This window comes from Furipterus horrens, unplaced genomic scaffold, assembly GCF_987537825.1.
Source record: "Furipterus horrens unplaced genomic scaffold, mFurHor1.1.pri manual_scaffold_5, whole genome shotgun sequence".
NCBI lineage: Eukaryota > Metazoa > Chordata > Mammalia > Chiroptera > Furipteridae > Furipterus > Furipterus horrens.
Window position 1 is genome coordinate 166200209 of NW_028327175.1, and position 27616 is coordinate 166227824.

The following is a 27616-nucleotide window of genomic DNA, read 5'->3' on the forward strand; positions in this document are numbered from 1 at the left end:
TATTTTGATGAAAAAACTTAATAGTAGCAGACAGAAAAATCTCTTCATCAGAAAATTCAGTGAAAAAATTCCCAAGACATTGTCATGTATTACTGGTTAGTTTGGTGGTTAAGAGTTATGTGAAAACAAAAAAGGCTTTCACAAAGCCTCTAAAATACAAAAGATTTAATAACATTTACATCTGTGTATCAGCCATGTCTGTAATGCAAGTCATGAATAACACATAAACCAGAGCACAGAAAGAACAGAAGTGCTCACACATCATTTAAAATCCAACCCACCCCATCGTCAGAGGAATCAAATACACAGCAGGAGCAGTTCCAGTGGATACACACACAATATAGTCATTGAAAATGAAAACATATTAATTATGTTCCTTAAGTTAGGATAGAAATAGCAGGATTTTCTAACCTGTTCAACTATCCTGTTAAAATTCAGTACCAAAAAAGTACATCATATGTTGCGTCCTCATTTGTTTAAAGAAATTATGGAGTGAGCATTTGTGTGTATTTGCCTTGCTTTACTGTTCAGTTAAAGCTGTACTTGGGGCTTAGTCCCAACTCTTGCTGTGCTGAAAATAGGGAAAGTTGGCTTACAATGGATCCTTGTTATAAGTGTGTAACATACAAAAGAGGAATTTATTGTCAAGCAATGATATTTTAAAACAATACCTGTACAACTCCAGGTGGTATATGTGGCAATTCATACTTCTAGGAAAATGGCTGTTTATTACCAAAATCTAGAACTCATGTAACAAAGAAACGCAGGAAAATCCTTTCTTCTTCTGATTCAGATAACTCTTTGAGGCCCATATCTGAAATTGCACCTTCTAGCTTAATTCATCTGACTCTCATAAATTTCTGGGGATGTCCCAGGCTTTCTATATATGCTGGTAAGATCCTCACACTCTGCTGTTGGTATTCTCTGGTGCCATTTCAGAGGAGGAGGAAGGAGGATTTTGTGTTGGCATTTGCATTTGATATTTGTTCATATTTATCCTTTAAGTCAGTATTTTGTTGTTCACTTCTAGGCATTAAGAGGATATTGACATAATCTTCCATCAACACTTTCTGTTTCCTGGCTTTTGCTTTGGTGTTTTCTTATTTATTTAACTTTCCCTCTTCTGGTTCATGTTTCCCTTTTTATCTCTAGGACTTTTCTGTTGGTGCCAGACCATTGCAGGTGGGTCCTAGACACTTTAAAATGAGCTCTGCAAATGTCAGGAACCCCTTCCTCTTCTATGTACTTCATTTCAGTGTGAAATTTCAAACACTTCACAGTCCTTGCTGTTGCAAAAGGTTAATAATAGTCATCTCTTTTTTATGTACTATAAATACTCAATTCCTACAGACAGTGTTTCAGGGCAAGTTGAATGTAATTGCTAAATAATATAGTCATTCGCATTTTAAGTGAGTAATACTTCCGTTGTTCCTGATGTTTCTATCTGCATGTGTGTGCATGTGTGTGTGTGTGTGTGTGTGTAGGCAGGCATGAGTGAGATCTCCACTTGGGAGAAGCCACAGCCATCCCATAGGAGTTTGCACATTTACACATTTGGGTTTTAAATGTTGTTGCCACATCCTGAGCCTCTCAGGCACTACAGATTATGTATAATAGATGACCTGCATTTACAGAGATGTGTGCTATACAGATGTAAATGTTATTATAGCTTTTATATTTTATGTTCTTGTTGAAAGATCATTTTGTCTTTGAATAATATGGCTGTTCAATTTTTTTTTGGAGAGGAGGGGGTTATCTTTAAAGGAGAATATGCAATGGATATTGCACATCATATATTTCTTAAAAGTAATTTGGAATTTTAGGGTCTGGGATTGGGGCTGACTGATACACTGCCACAATGAGATATAACCCCTGGAAAATAACAGCACCGGCACATGCCTGCATCTGTCCAACCTCATAATTCACTTTCACATTGGATTATGGATGTCTGCGTTCAGTGAGTCTATCTTCCCTTTAGGTATTATTTCAGCCCTTTGAGATAATAAGGAAAGTTTAATTGCGTTGTTAATTGATTTTTTGCACAACATTATTACCTTGATTGATTGCAGAGTTGATGAAAATGTTAGACACAGGCAGCATGGAGTATCAGCCCGGCAAGGAGTGGGAGCCTTGTGGAGAATAGATAACCTTGATGTTAAGAGCTATATCCTTCAGATATGTCTTCCCTTGACATATTGATGGCCCTTGAAAGGGGGAAAGCTGATTGTATGCAGAATGCAATCATTAAACCCACTTCAGCTTGCTGTTGATTAATTTGTTTTTTCCTGAAGGATCTAGTTATAAGGAAGGCCTCACTTGTACCAAGAGCAGCCATTTTCTAGGCTCCAGACTGTGCTTAACCCTCTAGGGGAAGAAAAATAATGCAGCTGGCATGACTGACTCGGGAAGGTTACCTTAGGGTTTTCAGAGTGTGGACTTGATGCTCACAGACATTCTCACCCTCAGGAACACTCTATTTCCTCCACCACAGTGCCTATTTTTCCCCAAATGCCAAGGCTTTCAAAATGCCAGGGCCAAGGCGCCTTTCACTGAGACCTGAGGTAGAATAAAATGGAAACTTCAAGATGCCAGGACAGTTTATTAAACAGGCTTCCAGTGGTTTCCAGAGAAGACATGCTACTCAGGATTTTTTATTATACATTAAGTAAAACCTTGTATAAACTTGCTCCCATGATTGGAGACATTGATTCTTACTAGTGTGTGTGTGTGTGTGTGTGTTTTCATGTGTTTGGGGGGAATGACAAGAAAGGATTTATGCAGTTTATTATATTTTTAACTACTCCTATATAATTTTTTCCAAGAAACATTTATTGATAGCTTTCCATAGCCATTCTCATTGTACCAAAAATCAGTATTTTGATCAGCCACTTGATTGATCAATTAGTTGATTGGACTTCTGCCCTGATTTCCTCCCTCAAACTCACATTACATTCTCCACAGCTACCCAACCCTGGACAGTGACTAAGAAGGCTAGCCTTATGAGAAAAGGAGTTGGCTTTGCCCTCTATAGAAGAATGGAAGCTCATATACATGCAGCAATTCTAGAGAGCCTCTGTCTCCTAGGGAGAATTCACAGCTTTCCCCTTCCCCTCTCCCTGCACCACCTTCTACACTTATTATTCATGAAACAGTCTGACTTCTTTTGCCCTCTTCTTCCCTTTGTTGCTGTCCCCAATATTCATTTAAACCAAATTTTAATTGTATAGCATTGTTGGAGGGCTACAAGAGTTAATGTAATCTTCCTGTAGTCCTGAGACCCCCAGGAAGGGTCACATGGGTTTCAGGGAAGAAGAGAAACAGTTCACAAATCTTCCAGATCCACAGAGTACCCTGTAGGTGGAATTCACACTATGGTCAGAGCAGTTTCTCCTCAGTGGGACTCACCTCCCCTCCATTTGGAGTCTTTCTTCTGCTGAACTAATGACTGGCGCTCAGGGAGTCTAATATCCACAGAGTCTTGGTCCTCAATTACCTTAATGGCTTATAATGAGATTTTGGCCAAGTAGCAGGTAGCAGGTTATTACTTCCTGCTCAGCGTGGGCAATGTCTACACTGTTAATTTGTGTTACTGAATGTGGCTCAGAGCTGGGCATCAAACTGTCAGAGCCAGATGTATTCTATTAGGTGTGAGGCGCACATTGGCTCATGGGCAATTTTTTTTTTCCAATATGGAGGCAGGCTACCTCACCACAGGGTGAATCCTGACAAATTCAAGCCAGCCGAATAAAAGGGGGTAATATTGCAAGCCATCAAAGTAGCATATTTCAGAGACAGATAACTCCTGGTACCCACCCACTGTCAGCAATGTCTCTTTGACCAGGGTCATTACATTGACAGGCAAAAAGTACACCCCTCTTAATATTGCTGGAGAGACTCTGGGTTCTTCATTAACTTTTAATAAGCCTGCCCCTAATGAAGGCCCTTATAATACGCTCTTCTACTATGTACTTTGTCTTTATCCTAGGCAAAATAAAATAATGTATAAGGGGTTCATAGTACTCTTATAAACTCCTTTCTGCTATTCTTTCTTAACCTACAGTTTCTTTCATTAATATATATATATATATATATATATGTACTATTTTTTAATGCACGATGTGGAGTTGAAGATCAGAAGATAATGAAATATATATAGCATTTGACAGTGAGATTAGCTAGTGCCCAAGAATTCTGCTGTACTTTCTGCAACAACAGACTTTGGATTATTTATTTATTTATTTTTTGCACTGCGAACTTCTTTCAGCTAGATCATATATCAGTAGATTCCTTTTGTTTCCCTAATGTGGTCAAGAAAGGAAGATCTTTTCCCAAATCCTTGCAAGGTTTCAATTATGACAAACCCCCTAGTTACCAGGTCTGCTTAATTTTATTTAAGAGGATCTGTTTTTTGTAGCTCAAAAATAAAAGAAGTAACTTGTCTTTACTTTCAGTGACTCTCTTGAGAAACTTTAGCCTAAAGAGTGAGACAGAACTGTGGATATTTTGCCCTATTCTCATATGAAATTTATAATAGGAATAGATTTGAAACCCAAAAGCAAATTTCTGCTTAAGAAGAAAGCTGAAGTTCCCATTTCAAACTCTGCAAGAGGATCCCCACTGCTCAGATTTGTTCACATAAGATTCTGTCATTTTACAGGGAGGCTAAAGACTTTCTGGGAAATTTTTCTGCAAGATTTTTTTTTATCTTATGCTTTGTAAATTATGGTTTACAGGTTCAGTTCCAGTCTACTTATCCAATAAAAAAACAACAAGCAACAACAACTTTTTTTTCTGTTAATATAATCCACACAACACTTAAATTTAAACTGCCATGTTTTTTTTGTCTTATATTAAAGAGCCGGGGCTCTTTTTATTATCATTATTATTTTTTTTAATTTTAGGTATCACTTATTTTCAGACTTCTGAAAGACAGTAAAACCTCCTTTTAATAAAACTCGATGCACTAAAACCCTCAGTCAACCATATTTTTTATCTCTGTATTTGAGTGGTCTTGATTTTATAAGAATAAAAGCTAACATCAAGAGTTCTATTTTTTTTTTTTTTTTTTAAGGAAAACAAGAGTGCCTTTTAGGTTGTCCAAGAAGAGTACTTAAAGTGTGGTCCCCCAACCAGCAGCATCACTGTCACCTGGGAACTAGCAAAAATGCAAAGTCTTGGCCCAACTCAGACCCACTAAATGAGATACTCCAGGGATGAGACTCAGCAGTCCATTTGAACAAGCCTTTGAGGTGATTCCAATGCATGAGCAACTTGGAGAACCACTGTGGTAGAATAACCACACAGTTCCTCTGTCCAAGAATGTGCAGTGAACACTGGGGTTCAGAAGAAGTACGTACCCTGAGATCTTCTCACTGAGTCCACACATACTTGCCCTAAGCTCATGAAGCATTGAGGAAAAGCTGTCATCTCCATTTTTTTGGAGCCCCTATAAAGAAAAGATCCTAAGACCTTAAGAAATGTTCAATGAGCAGTCTTCCCACCACAGCTAAACTTCCCAACTACATCATTCTCATTATAAATACTCAAATAAACATTCAGTTGTGGTTACTGTGATGTACCTAGTAAGACAATGAAATTGACTTTGGTTTCACATAGTGTTTCACATGTGAACAAATACTCAGAATGGTTTCTAGTTAAACATGAGTCAATGAGTTGATTTAATTAATTAGTTGGAACCCAACATCCCCTAGTTGTGAGTCAATCACATGGCTGTTATACAAAGGAAGAAAGTGCGTGAGAGCCATTTCATACTTGCTTCACTGACCACTTGGGAGGTCTCTCAGGTGAAATGGAGAGCCACACCTGGCCTCAGCTCTGGTTTCCCCAATTCTAGTTGCTCCCATTTTGTTTACTCCCTTCTCTGATTGAATCCACTTATTCATTTTAATTCTAGAAAATTCTAATTTAAAATGCCATTCCCTAGAATGTCAAATATGTATGGCTGTTTAAAAAATAATGATATGCTTGAAATTTTTTAAACCCGTGAGTACTTCTTTTCTCCTAAAAGGAAGTGGTCATTTGCTGTTCTCAACATGAAAACAATCACTGTACTCATGTGCCAAAGGCTGATGATGGTGACCAAATGACGATTTGAACAGAAGCTGGAATTGTCATTTTATGTTTACTTGATTGGCTTCTGCCTCTCTTTTCCAATTAATCTGAGCCAGGTACTCTTAGAAAGAAGGCAATGGTTGGGTAGGTTTGGGCAGCGAGGGCCTTAAAAAGAGGTAGCTGTGATTTGTGTGGATGGTTTATTTTACTGATCCAGTTTTTATTTTATTTTATTTTATTTTTACTTTTGCTTTTTTGATTGTCATGATGATTGGTAACTCCCATTGGGTGGCATACTTCTTTTTGGTATGTGGTAGAAGCACAGTAAAAGTTATCTTTCTCTAAGAAATGTAGAAACCTTTTTTGTTTGTTAGTTTGCATGGGTCTTTACATTTATGCAGATGATTGGCAAACATCCCCAACTCCTGAGCCTGGAAGATTAATTAGAGCAATTGATGGTAAAGAAAATCAGTCCCTAAAATCAAGGCCAGAGGAATCCAAAAGGTGGGGCATCTGGTAGCCCCATTCCCAGAAAGTCTTCAGCACAGATTAAACGAACATGGCTTATTGATCATTAATGTAATTGGTGACCAAAAGCACAGTGTGGCTTTAACAGCCCTCCCTGAATAGTTGCCATCTTTTTTTTTTTTTTTTTTAAAGAATGCTGTTGTTTTTCCTAAATTCATGGTGCCCTCTAGTGGCAATGTTCCTGACTTTAGAGGGAAGGAGGAACAGATCAATGTGGAGATAATGGGGGAAATAGTAGAGGCAGTGGAAGGATGAACTTTTTCCTCCTTTCTTTTCTCTTCTGTCTGAAAGATTTCTCAGTGCCTCGGTCAAAAACTGAAAAAGAAAAATGAAGCCATACCACTTGACCACTGCCCATTTGACCAGCAGCCTGGTTTATGTGACACCCATCAGTGAACTTCACTGAAGGGAGTTCACAAATCTTACCTGATTTGCATCCCATCTTGGCATGCAGTTTGGAATCCAGCTCATCTCTACCCCATTAAACCCCACGCAGAACACAGAGCTAAGGAGAGGGGACACACACCATAATGACCTTGAAGATTCAATTTTCTCCCTGTGGAAAGTATGTAAGAGTCAGTTTAAGTCAGGTTGTGGGTGATCTTTGACCTGCAGGCCGTGTTCTAGAATTTAGAAATAGTGGGACTAGAAAGACAGAGTTGGCTTGGTGTCAGGTCTGGTACTGTGATCTTGGGGAAACTGCTTTGAACTTCATTTTCCTCTATAAAATGAAGGACTTACCCCAAATGAAGATCTTTAAATTCTGTCCCAGTGAGAATTGTTCAATATAGGTAAAGAAATACTTAAAAAAAAAAAGAAAATCCCATTCTGTGTTTAAGCTCACTGGGAAGTACAGCAAAATAATAAGTATCCTTTTAGAACTGTATAAATAAATCATTGTTTAGGAAGTCAGCGTACAAACTATTTCTGGCTTCATTTTAAAATGTCACAAAAAATGTAACCTAAGAAGAAAAAACAAAATTCGATTATGAAGATTTAGCAGTGTGTGTGTGTGTGTGTGTGTGTGTGTGTGTGTGTGTGTGTGTTTTGTTTTGTGTTTTGGGGCAGGGGTATGCTGTTGGAATAAAGAAGTATTTACTATGGTGTTTGATCTCTGATATGTATATGGTCCTATTTGACTGAAATATAGCATGCATAGAGGTAAGAGCCACTCATGTTAATGATGTTCCAAAAAAAAAAGCAAGTGAGCCCACCTCAGAACTGGAGGCTTTCCAATCAGTCTCTGCCTACCTGCGCCACCCACAATACAAAAAATAAAAATAAAATAATAATTTTTTTAAAGCATTGACATCTTAGGAAAAGCATGTTGGCTGTTTCCTCTCCAAGGTTCACATAATGGAAACATCCGCTGCCTGACTGTCAGCCTAATATTTCTTCGATGTGTCGAGACCTTATAATGGCCCGGTCAGGTTTGGGTAAGGCCAGGGCATCTGCAACCTGAGTGTAAAGACCGGGGGCTCAAGGGGGGCAGTTGAGCTGGTTACTAAGGATCTATCCAAAGGTGCAATTATGTCTCGGACTTGGACTAGCTTTTACATTTCCCACTAACAGGTTATTGAGGGAAAAACTTGCTCTGCATTTTTTCTCCTCTTTTTCCTTTCCCACCTCCTTCTCTTTTTCTAAAATGACAAGCCCCATTTCAGCTGCCCTGAGAGCACGCAGCACATTTTCCACAGGCTCTGGCTTGTCACACGTCAAATTGCGCACTCACGTGACCATTCATGCAACCTTCCCCCGGCTGGGAAGCTGGTTTCTCCGCCACACATTCCTATCACCTTCAGTAGAGATTTTGCCAAGATATTTTCCCTGCTGACTGGCTTCCTTCCCTGTTTTTCCTTTCTTACAAACACGCTGGTGAGACTTGACAAAGCCCAGCATTTGTCGAAGCAGGCTTTATAATCTGTTCTGTCTTAGTGGAAAGTGTAACCTCCCATTGGGCCACACTGCAGGGGACTGAATACTGGTGCCAAATGCCCTCTTCTCAAAGGAGTATGTTGCTGGCATTTGTGTCGTATTTCTTTCAAGACAGAGGTGCATCCCAACCCTTTGGTAGGAGGCCCATACTGCGTTTGTCTGACTGGCTCTTGGTAAAAAGCAACATATCATAACCCCATGCGTCCAGAGTATTTACCTTTGTCCTATTTACTCCTAGTGCTCAGAAATGAATAAAACTGTCATTTACTTTAATTTATAATAAACGATTGCTGGTAAACACAATCAACCTGAAATAAAACTTACAGCAAGTAAACCTACTTATAATGCACTTTATTATAGGTGAAAATCTGACCAAGATTTATATTTTGTTAGTATATTGATGCACAAATTTATGGGAAAGAAATCTCCTTGGTAAAAATAATGAAAACAAAATAAAATTGAAATGAGCTAAAATTACACACAGTAAAATGTGTTGACTAAACTTTAATAGAGGATGCAAATCTTCCTGTCACAATTTAAATTTGCAAAATTTTATTCAGAAAAATGTGACTTTTTTATATATATACTCAAAGAGATTCAGAAGATAATCATTAAAATTTGATATTTGGAAAGTGCTGAATGTGGAATTTAACCTTACTGTAATAATTACTTGCAAAAGAATTGATCCCATTGAAAATAAATAAAATAAAAATGAAAATGTTAAAAATAGAATATGGTTTGATTGAATTTTAAAATTAAAGAATTACATAGATACAGACAACAGTATGGTTGGTGATTACAGAGGGAAACGGGTGGAGGGAGGGAGAAGAAGGCATGGGTGGATAGGAAATAAATTACAAATAAATAAATAAAAATAAAATAAAATGAAAGTTAAGGGATTAAATTGATCAAATGGAGCTTGAATTGAATAATTAATGCTTTCTGACAGCATTTAGTTTACATATTTATATTTGTAAGCCTCAAGCCAAATCATCCTTAAGGTCAAAATGGCAGAATTCAAATGTCCACTGCAAAATATCAGGTCAGCATGGCAGGGCCAGCATACTCCTCACAGAGTTGTTGTTTTGCTTTAATGTTATTTTATTCATAGTTCCCTGGGGAAAATGTAGCTAGAGTTATCTGTGATTGATAGTAATAATAAAGATGATAATATTATAAATGTGTGAAGCTATTTTTTCAAAATACTTTTACATATTTTAACTTTTTTTCTGATTTCTCTTTATTTTTTTTATTTAATCTTTATTGTACTTTTTTCCATTATATTTAGTCCCCTTATTGCCCTCCCCCCAGCAATTACCACACTGTTGTCCATCTCCATGAGTCCTTTGTCCCTTTTGCTCAATCCCTCCACCCCACCCTTCCCCCATCTTAACTGTCACCTGCCCTCCATCTATGAGTCTCTACTTTGTTTGTTAGATCAGTTTGCTCATTAGATTCCACATATGAGTGAATCATATGGAATTTGTCTTTCTCTGACTGACTTATTTCACTTAGCATAATGTTCTCCAGGTCCATCCATATTGTTGCAAAAGGTAAAAATTTTTCTTCTTTTTTATTGCCAAGCAGTATTCCATTGTGTAAATGTCCCATAGTTGTTTTACCCACTCATCTATTGATGGACACTTGGGCTGCTTCCATATCTTGGCAATTGTAAATAACACTTCAATGAACATAAGGGTGCTTATGTTCTTACAAATTAGTGTTTTGGGTTCCTTCAGATATATTTCCAATAGTGGTATTGCTGGGTTAAAGGGAGATCCATTTTTAATTTTTTGAGATATCACAATACTGTTTTCCACAGTGGCTGCACCAATCTGCATTCCTACCAATAGTACAAAAGGGTTTCTTTTCCCTTTCTCTACATCCTTTCCAGCACTTGTTGTTCGTTGATTTATTGATGATAGCAATTCTGATAAGTGTTAGATGGTATCTGATTGTGGTTTTAATTTGCATTTCTCTGATGATTAGTGACATTAAGCATCTTTTCATATGTTTATTGGCCATTTCTATGTCCTCTTTGGAGAAGTATCTATTCAGGTCCTTTGCCCAAGCACATACAATGGGCTAAAGATAGTTTATTCAATAAATGGTGTTGGGAAAATTGGACATACATGTGCAGAAAAATGAAACTAGACCACGTTCTTGCACCACACACAGGAATAAATTCAAAATGGATCAAAGACTTAAGTGTTAGACCGGAAACCTTAAAAATCCTAGAAGAAAACATAGGCAATAAAATCTCAGACATCGCTCGTAGCAATTTTTTATCAGATATATCTCATCAGGCAAGGGAAACAAAAGAAAAAATAAACAAATGGGACTACATCAAACTAAAAAGTTTTTGCACAGCAAGGGAAATCATCAATAAAATAAAAAGACAACCCACAGAATGGGAGAACATATTCACCAATACATCAGATAAGGGGTTAATATCCAAAATTTATAAAGTACTTACAAAACTCAACACCTCATGGGGTTGTTTTGTATAATAAATGAGAAGAGTTCGAAAGAGTGTACTCATTTGAGAGACTAGGAAATGTCCCTTAGGCAGCGCTGTTTGAGGGGGTCACTGCAGTATTTAGCAAGGATAGTGTGTCCCAGGTCCATGCAGAAGATGCTTTGGGGTTGGAAAGCATTGTGTGACTATGACATCCCATTCCAATCCAAGATGCGGGTTATAAAACTGAGACCATTGCCTAGTTTAGGAAGAAAGTCTCGCTTTCTTCTTTCCTTCTCTGCTCTTTCTGCAGTCAGGTAGAGACCCTTTCCCCATTTTATTCCCAGCCTGAGACATCTCAGATGGGCCTGGCATGTAGTATGGACTTCATTCTCCTTGCACAAAATCTGCTCCCAAGTAAACCCTTCCTTTAGACCTTTAAAAATCTTTCTTCTTTTTGTTTTGCCTTAGTAGTTAAGTAGCTTACACTGAAGGAGGATGTTGTGCTAAATGCCTGTAATTCTGCAGGCTCTGCTAAATCCTGTGTGATCTCCACAGCAGAGCTGATAGCACGTCACACAGGCTGACCTCAGGGTACTGCTCCAGCCACTTCTCAAGATCATAAAACATGGGTGTTTATTCCTTCCCAGCTCTGAGTTTACTCACAGCCTGCTCATAACAAAGAGCAAGGATGTGCTTTCCGGGGAATATCCTTTCCTGTGTACGATGTTTACTGCTCTTAAAGCTGATGATAACATTCAGTTCATTTCTCTTTCCAACCATACATTGTGGTTACCTTGTTTCATGGGAGATAAGTGTTCCACATTAAAAAAAAAAAAGCAACAACAACCAAAAAACAACAGTGTTTGGGAACTGAAGCTGTTGCCTTCTGTTACTTTGCCCCCTTCTTTAACAAAGCAAATATTTAATCTGTATGTATTTTTAGAGCATTTTAAACATTTATAGTCTTAACAGAGGTTGAAGTATGAACGTTCAACAATTGAAATTCCTAACTTGGTGAGTTTTGTTTAAATTGTATATAGATAATAATTATAATGGCATTAATTTATCTATTGAACAAATATTTACTGAATACATCCTCTGTACTAAGAATGGTTTCAGGCACTGGGTATTACAAATTGGGCAGGAGTGAGCATAGTAGAGGTGACATGTAAATGGGTATGTATAGTGCCCATGGAAGCATAGTTCTAGAACCTTCCACACTGGAACAGAAAGATTCTCTAGACACTCTTCCCCTCTGTCACTGGGCCCACCAACCTCTTCACAATACTGTCATCACTTTTTTCATAGGCTATGAAGAATCTAGTTTCTTCCTTTACTCATGCAGATTGGAGAGCAGGAGTTCCATGAGAAATCCTCTCTGTCCCTTGTCTGTTTTGTAATATTAGTAATCATAAGCTCCTACAGTCACAAACATTAAAATCTGCTTGTTATTACACAGCTACTCTTACAAACTCTTATGATAATAGCATTTAAGATGATACTTACCAAAATTAGCATTAATATTGATACATTATTTCAAAATACAAATTTATTGGTCTAACCTATACTACACCAACAAATAAGTACTTATATTTGTATGAGTAAGGACTATTACTTTTTCACAACTAAAATGCAAATGATCACTTACTCTGATAGTTTTTAGTTCTGTTAAGTATGAAGTTATGAGAGTCAACTCAAAGCTAATGGGACATAGGCTAGTTAGTGGTAAACATCTCGCAGCTCTGAGTATGAAATGCAGGTTGCAGAAAAGTTAGTGGAAATTCTTTTGTTGGGGATTCTGAGATCAAGCAGAACTCCCCTTCTATATGTTATGGTACTGTGGGTTTCAAGAGCTGACTTAGTTCAAATCAAATTTTTGATGAACTAACCATTGGATTTGCTTTCTACATCAGGCCATATGGGATGTGACATCAACATCTTCATCATGGAAACACTGGAAACCATTAATTTGCCTATTTCAAAACTAAAATTAACCTCCGAAATGATCTGGTCCTTTGCCCTCATTTTACAAATGGGAAGCCAGCCCAGTGAGGAAAAGGGAGGTGTATGTGGTCACATAACTGTTAGGGGCAGAGCCAGGTTGAACTACAGATCGTCTCTCACATTTCTTCACCAAACAGATGGTAGAAATGCAACTGGAAGTGCATCTGGGAGATCAGAGAGTTCTGGGGCTTTGCTGGACCTTGCATGATGTGCCAGGACTTCCTTCCCAGGACAGGCAGGGTCCAGCCAAGATTCCAGTACCATCCCTGTCATCATAGCTTTGCATCCCAGAAAAGAGGCTGATTCCCACCCTCTCAGCCAGCTCCAAGGTCGTAACTTAAACTGCATAATTAGAACATTCCTTCCAGAGGGGGAAAACATTTAAAAGATAAAGGACCTCTTTAAAACAGATTCTTCCCCAAACACGCTTTTTCATAATTATAGTTTTAAGAAGTTATGGTAATGGCAGAGCCGGCGACATAAGAAAAAATTAGGAGTCTCATTTGGCAGGAGAGGATTTCCCAGGGGACAAAACACTGTCATTTTTAGGGCCCCCCCAAAGAAACCTCCCACAGACAGTTACAGGTCGGTCTGATGAATGGCAAACCTGTTTCACTTATTATGGCCAATTAATTTCTCCCCAGGGAATTAAAAAACACTACATATGCCAATAAGTGTGTTGTTCCCCATCCAATCCCAGTTTGAGGAGATACAAACAAGCGAATGCATTGCAGATGTACGTGGAAACCACTACCTACTGAGTCACTACCCGTGGGTTCCCAAATTCCAGCCCAAGTGCCTCCCTACATGTTCTTTGCCAGCAAACTGCTCCCTCTGTAATTTGCACAGTTGAGGGCAGTTCCTGTGACAGGGGAAGGAGGTTCATGGGGAGAGCAGGAGAGAGACACACACCACCACTTCACTTAATTTATGAGCAGGTCCTATTATTTTACAAATAACCTTCATGAAAAATAAACTGCTATGGCCACGTATGGGACTGTGATTTTCTTTTTCTTCCTTGTTAATTGTATCTATTAATTTATTTATTGAGCACAAAAGTTCCATTTGGGGGTAATCACTTCCCAACTGTGAGCTCTGTAGGGTAGGAGCCTTAACAGAGGCAACCCTTGCTTAATTTACCTAATTGTGGGCAGTTCAAGTTTTAAAATTTCAGCCTGATTTTCACCGTCCCTAGCCAGACCACCTTTCCGCGCAGAGGCGCACCAGCAGCTGGATTTAATTTTCAGCTGCCGGACCGCCCCTCTGCTGTCCAGGAACAGCCTGAATATCTGAATGCCTTCCCTTTAAGGATCTTATTCAAGGTGACAGCCCCTCACACACTGGCACGCTGATCACCTCCAGCAGCCAAGATATCAGGGGGATGAGTCGGCCTCCTCTTGAAAAGTCCAAATTTAGATTGACTGAGGTTATCCCTAGGCTCGTTGACCCCAGCGCTCCAGAAGAACAGGGCTGCCAGGAACCTTACAACAATAGCGAGTTTTGTAATGATGTCTGGGGAGAAATCTTCTGCAGGAGCAGACGGAGAAGACCGCAAGTGATAGGGAGTGATGTCAGCTTTTGTTAGAGACGCAGACAGCATTAGAATATCCTTGGCATAATATGGCACTAGTATCTCTGTCAGCATCTCTGTTTTCTGTCACCAAACACAATCCTGGGCCTGTCTCTAGCCCTCACTGTGTCTTTTCAGATCAGGTTATTGCCTGCATGGAGCCCAGCTCTGCGCCTCACCCCACAGCCCCTTTGTTTTGAAGTCTGCCCTTTTGTCATTAATGCACTTGATGTCTAGTTAAATCTGACGGTGAGTGTGGTATCTGTTTTCCCATCAAGAGATCATTGACAACATTAATACCTCATGCCCTTGCCTCATTTTCCAGCTCTGACACCTCACTGCAATCTCCTGCATTCATCAAACAGCCCTCTCTCACCAGGACGTCTCTAAACATTCTTGCTTCCAGGCCAAAAGGAACAGGGCCGCCCTTAAAAAGGACTTTTATCAATCCCAGCCAGAAAGAAGGCCTGGGGAACATGGCTCAGAGCACTTCACCTTCCTCCACATTAGGGCCCATGTTCCAGGAGTATACTACCTGTTTCCGGGATGGCATTTGCGGTCCAGCTTCCATCTCAGTGAGATCTGGAGTTGAAGTTTACCATGGAGAGAGGCAGAGAAAAGAAATTCTATCCTGTATGCACTAGAAAGTTTGGAAGAGGGAATGAATGCACCTACTGGTACAAGGTGTGTGTGTGTGTGTCTGCCTTCATTCTTTTACTCAAAAGAAAGACTGTACTCTTTATGATATCTGACAGCCCTATCCATTTCTTTTTATAAAAGTGCATGCTGTCCTGGTCCTGTAAAAAAGAAATTAGCATTTCTAAGCCTCATTATTCTGGTTTCTTGAGGTTGTATTTGAATCTATTATGTTTAAGGAAGCTTCTTGTAGATTCTCAGAAAGATCTGAGACATTCCCACGCAGGTCTGTAGGAAGTGCTGTTCCTGGAACGGGTTCTAACCAGCCAAGCCCACAGACAGGTTCCAGACTTTGGTGACAGTGTTAGTCCAACCCCAGGTGCTACATAATTCAGCCTAATAAAGAAAAGAAAACAGCTCAATGCCAATAGCCAAAATTATCATTTAGGCTCATAGCAAGGATTCAGAGAGGTTTCACCCAAGCTCAGTGTTTCCAGGCACCAAGCTAAAACTCAAAAACAGAAACTGGGGGTGGGGCCCAAGGAGAAAGTATGGCCAGTGGGGAAATGTGGTTCACAGCCAATGTGGCAGATAACAGAAGTAATGAGAGCATTCCTACAACCAGCTTTGAGGCCATGGCACAATATCATCCTCTCCCTATTGCCACCTCTGAGAGGTTCTGTGACCCCAGCAATTCCCAACTTTGTCCCAAGCTATTCAAACCCAGGAGTATCTGCCCTGTCCTTAGAGGTTGGTTTCTAAGAGGCATTTTTAATCCTTATTGAAGAAGAAAGTTAAAAGTTCTGCAGTGGGAAAAATATCTCTTATACAATCACAAGAATATTTACTACTTAAAGCTTCTGATATGAAGAACCTGGCTAATTTCAAGTCCTAATTTATCCCAGATGAACAAAAGATGGTGACTGTTTCCTACTATCAAACTGATGGGGGGAAATCATGCATGTAGGTAGCTATTTCTACTGGCCAATTTGTGGTTCATGAATTAATGTTTTGTGGACATTTCATTGTTTTTCTTTTCTGGTTATGCACACATCAGAGATTCAAGTGCTATTAGTAATAGACAAATCTGTGAAGCTGAATTTTAAGTTTTTCTAAAATTAGAAGAAAAAACAAGGTGGCAAAAAGCAAATTATAGTTACAAATATTTTTCTTGAAAAAAATTTTTTTTAATAATCCTACAAAGCTTTTATAATAGCTATGACAGGTGATTTCTTATGGGTATTAGAATAAATATTGAGTTGATTAAAAGTTTTGAACCTCTTATAAGGGTATTTTTCACAGTGCAGTCCTCCTACAATTTCCTTGAATGAAAGGAAAGCTGTAATGGAGCCAAATAATCATTTAAAGTAAAAATGAAAATGAAAATCAAATGCATTCCAACCAGAGAATGCAGTTCAGTATGCCTATAAGGGGCCATCTAACGTCAGAAGCTCTTACTTTCCACGTGGCATTTTGTCAGCACCACCACTCTTCCCTAATCATCCATTATGTGCTTGGTGCCTCCTGGAGACTGGAAGGGTCTTTCTGAAAGTTAACAATATTGATTCATGATAGACGACTTGAAAATATCACATTGTGGGAAAATTGTTCCACATCTTTTGCTTGGGCTGGGCCCATCTTTAAACTCTTAATTTTCTATTTTTAGAAACTGTTCAGGGAATCTGGGGAGAAGAGAGGATTATGCTTTATTTTGAGGAATAATTGAACAGACTAGAAAAGTCTCTAAAATGTGGAAGAGACATCATGCGGGAACCATGTTATTCCTAGGAGCCCATGCTCTGCTGACATTTTATTTGAATGTCAACTCTGAGGACAAAGAAGGTAGGGTCTTCCCTCTGGGACTTAATCCTTTTGCTGCCACCCATTAGATCTAGGATTGTGTTGTGTTTCTGCTTTACAGCAACTATTTGGTTCTAGCTAGAATTGTGTTTGTAATGCTGTGTTTTTTTTTTTATTTTCAGGTGTCCTGGGGAAGTGTCGCTATGTTTACTATGGGAAAAACTCGGAGGGAAACAGGTTTATCCGAGATGACCAGCTCTGAAGGCAAGTTCTGTATGCCTTTGCCCATGTCATGACAATTTTTCTTTTTTAAAAGGGAAAGAAAAGTAAAGGGAAAAAATGAAGGAAATAAAAAACAAATGGCTCCCACCGCATCTTTGTGGGAAGGCTATGACTTCAGGTTTTGCTACCTTCTGCTGACTTTGCCAGGCCTGTCAACCTCATCTTTCTGCCTTAGACTGAGTGGTCACATAGAGATTGACATGATTGCCCTTAAGCAGATCTCATCTACCAGGGTGACAGACAGCAGCGGTGAAGCACCAGGGCTGACAGGATGAACACCATGATAGATTGCCTGGCCCCTCCACTGCTCACAAGAGAGCAGAGGTCACACCTGGGGCCTCCCTGAGCATGCTCAGTAGCTGGAGTCAAGTGAGAGAGACAGTGTCTCGGCTTGCCTACTGAGTAGAGGTTACTCTGATACCATTGTGCTGTGGGTTTATTTTTAGTGAAATAGTCAGTTTTTTTAAGTATATTTTATTGATTATATTGTTACAGTAGTCCCAATTTTTTCCCCTTTGCTCCCCTCTGCCCAGTACCCCCTTTCCCCAGCAATCCCCATCCCCACCCCCAGAGACCATGCCCATGGGTCATACATACAAGTTCTCTGGCTTCACCCTTTCCTATATTATTCTTTTAAAAAAAATTAATTATTTTTTTATAACAATAAAAAATAACATTCCCCCCCTCTCAGACTTAAGACCCTTTATAATCTTATAAAGGACAATGGGCAAAGGTCTCGAGCTCCTCTAGCTGCTTCAAGCTGGGTATGGTCATCATCCTACCTACCCTTGAGTCCAGTTTTGAGGTAGCCCACTTTCATTTATTTCTCTTAAATTCTCTTTTATATTTTGTATACTCCCCCACCCCATTCTTTACTATCTTTATCACAGGCAATGTGTTTTGGTTTGCAATTTTTCAGAGAGTAGAACGTATACGTTCTCAGCTAGGCCATTCATTTATGGCCAGCTTCATGTTGTTACGATTTCTGAATTGTAGTAACTAGCATTCCCTAAATCCTAACTATTTACAAAAGCATGGACTTTATCCTGTTTTGTTCATTTCTAAATTTATTTATTGCCCTGAATACTAGACAGTGTCAGGCATCTTTTCAAAAACCAGGGGCTTGTTGTACCAGGGATTTTTACTATTTACTCATTCATTCATTCATTCATTCACTCATTTATTCATGCACTCATTTATTTCTGACCATATGCACTTCCAACTATGTCCATGGTCATGTTTATGTTTGCAGCTAGCTTACTTCTTTGGGATAAAAGATAGAGTGGTGGATCAGAAGATAAAAAAAAGAAGGGAAGACTTTAGAAAATGTCTACCAGACCAAAGAGTTTTTAACAGAAGTTTCAAACCCTTTGAATTTGGTATCTTTCTTGAGACCTCTCAGAAATGAAACCCATAGCTTGTGAGATGGTCTTTGTGCATCTTTGGCTGTAATTCTAACACTAATGTTACAAGGAAAATAAGCATGATCAGATTAGTTGGATGGCTTTAATGTAATTTAACATATCAGTACACCAATAAAATCAGTCTGGAAGCTATTTGAAAGGTTGGCTGCTCTTGACACAACAGCATTTATTTTTGCTTCTTCTATTTAGACCAGGTGTTCGTTGTTCTAAATCTCCCAGTATTAGGTTAGTTTGAGAACAGCAAAACCTGAAAGAGAATCCTTCCAAGTTATAGGCACCAAATAACTAGGGAGTTGCTATTTAAAACTCTTTTGGGAGTCAGAATCCCTGAAATAGCCAAGAAGAACCTACTTTCTCAATTCTAACCCATTCACATGGCCTTGGGCCTACTAAGTCAATCCAGTCCTTGAATGACTTGCATTGAGGCTGGCAGGAGTCCCTCTGGTAGATTATGTAACCTTTAGCAATCAGTAATCTAGATTAAAAGCCTCAAGACCATTAATTGAGGATATTGAATGTTTGTTTTTATCTCTCAAATCCATGAATAACGGGAGTCCAGTACCTTTTTTCTACTTGATCTACAAAACGGCATGGGGATAATGCTTTAAGTTAGCTGTGTTAGACCCCACCCTAGTTCTTTGTTTTGGCCATGGCATATTATGGGCAGCCAGAGTTCTGTGCAAGGGTGGCTAGACTAGTCCAATGTCATATCCAATCCAGCGTCACATATATCCTTGTCTTTATAAAAGTCTTTAACCCTGCCTCAAACAATAAAAAAGCACTTGTGAACTGACCACAGAATTTTTCCATCTTTATTTTTCTTACTTGTTTACTTTTCTTAATGTCAGAACCATTTGTATCATACACAGGAATGTCTCCCTCAATGAGAGCTTTGGAGGCAAAAAATATTTTTGGAGTGAGTTATTGACCGCATTGTTCCCCTCTCCTTGTGCTGTTTATTTTCTCCCAAAATGGTGTAATAACGTTAATTAAGATTAGCTTTAATTATAATTTACGTAAAGGCCATCACTACAGTATATTCATCTTAATGATAGGATTATAGTGAATTTTGTTTCTCTTAAAAAGCAATAATGATAATGAATTAGTGTTGGGCTGTTTACGATTTTACTGTGTGTTAAGTAAGATTTGCTGCACTGGAGTTACTGGTTTGCATTGGTTGACAAGTAAGTGGCGTGGCGTTGCATGCTTATCTTAAATCTGTAGAAATTTCCCAAACCCTGTTTTTCAAAGTAGAGAATTAGAAGGTAGTAAGGTCAATCAAAGCTTATACATATTTCATACCCCTCTTCTACCCTTGCTCTTTCTGCTTTTTACCCTCTCCCACTAAGCTTTTTCTTTGGGGATCATGGTGTCCCTGTGTCCCCCTTCCCAGGACACTGATCAGACTTGAGAGTATCCTGCAATCTAAGGCCATCCTGGAGTCCTCTGTTGTCTCAGCAAAGTCAGGGCGGACTTTTTCCTAAGTAATGTAATTTTATAGAACAATTTGTTCCTTGGGGAATAATGTTTTAGATTGTGGGGAATCCTATTAAAAGTACAACTATTACAATAATTTGCTTTTACTTTTACCAGCCTCGCTCATAAACCCCTCCATCTGTTTGTTGCTTTAAATAGAGGCACATTGTAAGAGATTAGCACTTGATCAGGCTGCAAGCCTGAGTGTGGTGCATTTTTACATATGCATGTATACTAAGGAAGAAAAGGAAGCAAACCACAGGTTATGGATGAAAGGATTTTTCTTTTGTTTTTGTGTGTGTTGGGGGGGTATTAGGTGGGGATGGTTTCCATCAGAGATATATCTTGCATATTTTCAAGGAAAGATGTCTTTCTGGCCTCTTCTAAGAATTAACTTGGCTGTCTTTCTCTTCTTTGTTAATATACAGATTTAAACAATCCATGGGGCTCTTTTCAACAAAACAATAGCAGTGTTTAGTAGTTGCTACTTAACAAGAGTGGCCTCAGTCAGACCTGCATCAACTGCCCACTGCCCAGGGTGGACAACACAGGGCCCATTGAGGCTGGTCCATTTTGTCCATCCATTGCAGTTGATCCAGTGTGACATTCACTGTCTGCTTTCCACAGTTCTGTCTCTGAGAGAAGTCTTCTCCAAAAAAAAGGCTCTTAAAACTTCTTGATTCTGGTCTTCCTAACTTGCCCTAATACCATGTTATAAACCACAGTGACTAAGACCTGGAAAGGGAAATGAGACCAGAGTAGCACAAAACATATTGGTCACAGGTTTGTATAACAAACAAATCATCAGCCCTTGGTGGAGCACTGTTTGCTACTTTCAATACATCAGCAAACACTTAAGGGATTTGAAGAACATTAAAAGACATTACCACCTGTCCAAAAATACTGTCTTCTTACAAGTTTTCTGAAATTTGCTAGCACTAGTAGTTCTCCTTTGGGAAATTATAGTTCTTAATGTTAATTTGTCACTTTGTGGATGGGATAAGTAATCAGTTATGTTATTTGTACATACTAACATATTAGCATATGCTAATTTTTCTGAGGAGCATGAAATGTGACTAGAGAACATGAAACCTAGGACAAGGAGTTTTGCTAAGAAAGAAAAAATTCTAAGTATGAAATATAGTGGGAGTAAGTTTCTAAAGTAAGGATGAGATAAATGGTAATAAATTGAATTATGTCAAAGGAGAGCACGAAGTAGATCTTGGAGCAAAATTAGCGTGTGGACTCAGAGGGTAGGGATAAATAGGGAACTGAAGAAATAATGAGAAAGGAAGGTAAAGGACAGGTTTTTTCTTTTTGCCAATCAGAAGGGTTGCTGATATTAAGCACTAATGTGGTATTTAGCAACATTTTCTCCTCAAAATGGAATCATCTTTGGCATAAGTGAGGAGTACCACCACTTAGTAATGTTTTACAACTTTTTCTACCCAAGACAATTAAACAGTGAGAAAAAATTGATGACAAAGCGTTCTGGGAATAAATAATCATATGTGTGATGGTTATATATGACTATGGCTTGTGCCTAATATTCCACAAAAAATATCCCTGAGGTAAATTCCTAAGCCACTGGAGCAGCTGAAAGATAAGGGGAAAACTTGTTGTCTGGGCACTTTGATCAAATAAAGAAAATAGTTTCACATTCATGTCAAACCTTCATATATGTATTAAGTTCACGGGTAGCCGGGTGCCTTGGCAAGATGACACAGAAGCAAAGATATTTAAGAAAAATGACAAAGGCTTCTATGTGGGACAGAAGATGTTAGCAATAGGACTTGACCATTCCAGCATGCAGGCAGTAAATGATACTCAAAGGAGGTGTGGATAACATCTAAGTTCAACTGGATAACTGAAATTAACATACAGAATATCCCATTAATAATTAACGTTAGTGTTCTGCCACATCAATTACTTTAAATCAATATTTCCTTCTCTGTATTGGAATAATTTCTTCAATTTTAGAAACGAATTTGAAAGCACTGGGCATAATTTCTTTAAGATAACTTTCTAATTTGAGTATCTTTGATGAGAGAGACAAAGGCACTTTGTGGTGAGTTTAACCAAAATATTTGAACATTCAAGTTGGGGAGACTTCAGATAGGTAAGAATTCATATAGGTTTTTCATTCACAAAGGTTATATTTATTTATTTATTTTTAAATCATAGTTTAATAATAATTAAGTAGTACTATAAAATAAATTTCTTTTGAAGCAAGATTGAAATTAATTTAACACACAGGTATAGCATGTTGTTTTAATTTTTATGTTATTGCTATTTAATTTAATCCTTCTTTATAAAATATATTCTGACCTCCACCCTGTATATAGTTTTTCAGGCTATGATTGTGATAGGAATAGCTTTTTTGGACTTATAATAACTTACCATAACTTATAAAAATCGTAACTGTGGCAGCTACAAAGCCTTCTAGTGATTTTTAAAATTACCCAGCTCATCAGAAAATGTTTTCAAGTCCTTTTGAACAGCCTGAAATGTGCATGTGCATTTGTGTGTCTGTGTGATTTCAGGACCTGAGTAGAGAATTCCTATTACTGATGTTGTAAATAATATTCTATTCTAACTTTTCTAAGTACTCTATAATAAGTCAGCTTTCACACATATTAGCATATTACATAGAAAAATGTATATGTTCATACCTAATTAGTTAATATTTATTTGTGCCTGACTTTCATATTCATTGACTGACTTACTCTAGCTCTGGTACAACAGTGTCATGATGTTTTTGCTTTTCCCATTTTTAGACCTTTGAAACCTAATTTGAATACAACAAGATCATAGTTCAAAGTAAAACATAGAGCAATTTTGTTTCAAGAGATATCTCTGATACCCAAAGAAAGATAGGTATACAAGCTTTCTCAGAGAGTTACTAAATAAAACCAAATTTCACTTATTGATGATATTTTCCTATTTGCTTACATTCATTCGTAACATTCATATTTCCTCATTCATATACAAATACTGTCTTCCAAAAAATGTCTCTGTTGTCTGCAAAGCTACAACATCATCCTCATTCTGTAGCCACTTGACTTCGCCACATTGCTCAAACACAGTTAATGTAGGGATGCCTCCAAAGACAACACTTTTAATCCCCTGTCCTTTTTAAAGCTTTCTTTGGTATGCCCAGTCAGAGAACCCATTTCCAAAGGATGACATTATAGTGTAAAAGGTGTGCACTTAATGGTCAGTACATTTCTTTTTTTTTTAAGTATGTTTTATTGATTATGCTGTTACAGTTGTCCCAATTTCTTTTCCCTCTGCTCCCCTCCATCTGGTGGCTCCCCTCCCTCCAGTTGCTCCCCTTTCTTTTAGTCCATGCCCTTTGGTTGTGCATGTAGTTCTTCTCAACCTCTTCCTGTCTACTCTACTCCCTCCTACTATTCTTCTTAATTCCTGTACCATCTCCCCCCACAACTGACCACCCCCCAATATGTTCCCCACACTTATAGTTCTTTTTCCACTCTTGGTGCCTACTTTGTTTGCCTTTGTTTTGGTTCCCTAGCTTCTGTTGTTGGTTGTTGTGATGCAGTTTTCATTTTAATATTCATAGTTTTGATCCTCTTTCTCCTAAACAAGTCCCTTTAACATCTCATATAATAGTGGTTTGGATCTAATGAACTCCTTCAGTTTTGCTTTGTCCTGGAAGCACTTTCCCTGCCCTTCTATTCTGAATGACAGTTTCACTGGATAGAGTATTCATGGCTGTAGGTTTTTGATTTTCATTACTTTGAATATTTCTTGCCAGTCCCTTCTTGCCTGCAGGGTCTCCTTTGAGAAATCAGCTGATAGTCTAATTGGGATCCCCTTTGTACATGATTCTTTTCTTCTCTCTTGCTGCTTTTAAGATTCTCTCTTTATTTTTAATTTTTGACATTTTGATTATAATGTGTCTTGGAGTGGTTCTCCCTGGGTCCAGTTTTTCTGGAACTCTCTGTGCTTCCTGGACCTATAAGTCTATTTCCTTCCCCAAGTTAGGAAGGTTCTGCTTCATTATTTTTTTACATAATTTTTCAATTTCTAGTTCTTCTTCTTCGCCCTCTGGCAATTCTATTATTCAAATGTTCATTCATTGATAGCTGTCCCAGATGTTTCTGATCCTCTCCTCACTTTCCTTACTTTTTGTTTCCTCTTTCCACACTGGTTGACTGTTCGTTCCTTCCCTATGTTCCGATTTGTTGATTTGATCTCTGGTTTTTATTTTCTCACCACTTGTCTCATACGTGTTTTCGTTCATTTCAGTGTGATTAGGTTTCATTCCTTCCCTGTCCTGTTCCAAATCTTTTGTTAATTCTGTAAGCCACCATATGACTATAGCTCTGAACTGAGCCTCAGAAAGATTTTCTATTTGTTCATCTGTCAGGTCCTGCATCTGCTGCCTGGTGAGCTGCATCACTGGGATTTCAATCATTGTCTGTTTCATTCTGACAGTCTTGTGTTTAGCTTTGCTTCCTGGGCAGGCTATAGGTGGTGGAGCCCCATGCACTCATCACTACCCAGTGACCAGCAGCGATCGGCAACCTTTTTTGCCACACTGTGGCGCTTTGTGTGGGGACAGGGGTCAAAATGAATTCCTGCCATTACTCTCTGCTGAGAGACCGGGATCCATCCCCCCATCCGAGGCAATGAGGGGGCTGCCTTTCCCAGCATTGGAATCGCGAGCTGCAGGGTCTCGACTGTAGTCAGGATTGCTCCACTGGCGTTTCTCGCAGTCCCACCGCTATCCCCACTGCTATCACAAACAATACCGTAGTTACCATAGTTTCTCGCCCCTCCTACCTGTCCAGACGAGCACCGTTGGTTTATAACTTCATACGTTGGGCTTCTATGTAGTTTTATTTTCTGGAATTTCTGGTTATCTTTAGTTTTGAGGTAGTTGTATTCCTACTTAGTTGCAAAGGGAGCTGAGCATGTCAGTCTATGCCTCCATGTTGGCCAGAAGTAATAATACGTTTTATCTAATGGTCAGTACATTTCTTAATGTTCTAAGAATGTATAATGATGATGGAACTTTCTATCACCAGAAAAGTCAGTGTGTATATCTTTACAAATTAGGTTTAACTACTGCTCAGCAAATTACATTTAACTGAAAAAATAAGATAAAAATATCAATCTCAATTTATTAGGTAAGGTGAGGAGGTTTACAGTTAGAATATTTGCACATATGATATAGATACCAATATTGGCTTGTCATATATGAAAATGGGTTTTTCATTGCTATTTTGGTTATTTTGGTCTATGGGCCACTTTTTGGGTATTTTTATTATAGCCATTTTATGCTCTTTTATTCATGCACACATGTACACAGCATATATGCACATAATAAACATATAAATTATTTTCCTAGAATTATTCTGTGATATCAACATTTTTTCAGGCACCACTATTGGTATTTTAGTAAACTAATGATCAATAAATTAGCTGAAATATATATGAGGACCCTTATGAGTGCAATGTGGCTCTAACTATTAAAAAACTAATATGCATTTACTTTTGATTCATTCTTACCAGTATTGGGTCAAGGATGTCTCTAGAAATATTTTCCAATAATCCAATGGTCCAGGTTGCCCTCCCTGGTTTTGAAACCTTTTTAAAAACCTATGCTAATCCATGTCTATAAGGAGGTACACCCATGCACTAACTCCACAAATATTTTTTGGGCACCATCAGTATGCTAGAAATTAGAAATACAAGGGGAATAAGAGGATGCTCTACTTTTGGACAACTTCTATCTGGAAAAGACCAATATATTCACAAGTAATTATTATGTGCTATGATGGCACTAAATTAGATATTTCACCAAAGAACTACATGGATATGGATTAAGGCACAGAAATGACAGTGAGAAGCTAATTCCAAATGTAACCATAATCTAAGTCTTACAGTTAACATCTTGATCCAAGATGCCATAATTTCTTACCTGGATTATTAAGTCTAACTAGATACATCCTTTTCAGGCTCCCGATTCTATGCTTGCCTTCCTATTACCCTATTCTTAACAGAAAAGCCAGTGAAATCCTTTAAAAAGGTTAAATTGCATCATGTGGGTCCCCTAACCATTTCCCACCAGTGGGTTCCCACATCAATTGGAGTAAAAGCCAGAGTCCTTACAATATCCTACATGCTCTTTATAATCTGCTCCAGAGGAATCAATGTCCCAATAGCAGCAAGAGTGAAGCAAGTACTAATGCAAATATTATTTCCTACCATTCTTCCCTCACTCTCTCTGCTCCAGCCACATTGATCTACAATGAACAAGAACACTGTTGTTCTGGACTTAGTACTTGCCATTCAGTCTTTGCTCAGATGCCACCTTATTAAAGAGGCTTTTCTCAGGCTACACTATCTAAAGTAGCACCCCACCACCAACACACATTACACTCCACTTACCTTGATTTGTTTTCATCTGTTGCACTTATCACCACTTGACATATTACATTTTTTGTGTGTCATTTATGGTTCAAACAAAGGGAGGGATTTGTGTTCTGAGGCTAAAGGGTAGCTCCATAAATATTTTATTAATGAATGAAAGAATGGTTCCAATTCATAGAGGTCTATTAGGCTATGTCCACTGTCATGCTGTTGCACATTAAATAGAATGAGACTCTTTCATCAAAGGAATTTTCATTTGAAAAGTTTTCATCCCTTTTATTTTACACTTTAGATCAAGCAAACAAACTGTTTCATTCATTTTCAGAATAATGTACAACGTGAAAGCATGAGGCAATGAAAATGGGTTAAGATTGAAACAGGAAAGGAAAATGAATGTCAAGAAGCAGAATGATAAGATGATATGCAACTTGACCTTGGATGGATACTGTATCAGCCTTACAGGGCCTTCTTCTCCATTATATCTCATGCAATCAGCAAGCTGTATGATTTTGTTGTGGACACACCTAGGCATTCTATATCAGAGACTGAATGTGTGGAAGTAGAAGCACTTCTCTTTCATTTAGTTAAAACTTTTCAAACAAAAGGCTAATTTTTGTTATAATGTTTATATCACAACTACTGTAGGTTCTATACAATTAAAGCAAGATTTAGAGAGAAATTCAAAAGCACAGTAATATTATTTATAAAACCAATGCTTCTCAGACATTATTATTTTATCCAGCACTGATAGAACTAACTTATTTTAACTTTGTAACTTAGCTAAAACCTCCTTAAAGTTCTCATTGCTGAGTGCAAAACAATGAGATTTGTCTTTCCCTGTTAAGAATGGGGCACAAATGCATGAATCCAGTTAAGTAATTATAATTATCACCTGTACAAATGCTGTAAAACTCTTTATATGTATTAACAAATTTAATCATCCAACAACACCGTCAGATAGGTGCTCTTATCTCCATTTTGAAAATAAGGAAACTAAAGCCTAAAAGGCTCAGTACTGAAGATTGG

General features: G+C 38.2%; 1 protein-coding gene across 1 annotated transcript in view; it reads left to right on the plus strand.

The window, feature by feature from the left end:
- The window catches only part of LRMDA (leucine rich melanocyte differentiation associated), a 1129276-nt gene that overhangs the window by 1090601 nt on the left and 11059 nt on the right, over positions 1-27616 (plus strand). The window contains exon 7 of the mRNA XM_090279486.1: positions 17189-17270. Coding sequence (XP_090135612.1) covers positions 17189-17268 — 80 coding nt within the window. The 3' untranslated portion in view covers positions 17269-17270. The remainder of the gene's footprint in view (positions 1-17188; positions 17271-27616) is intronic.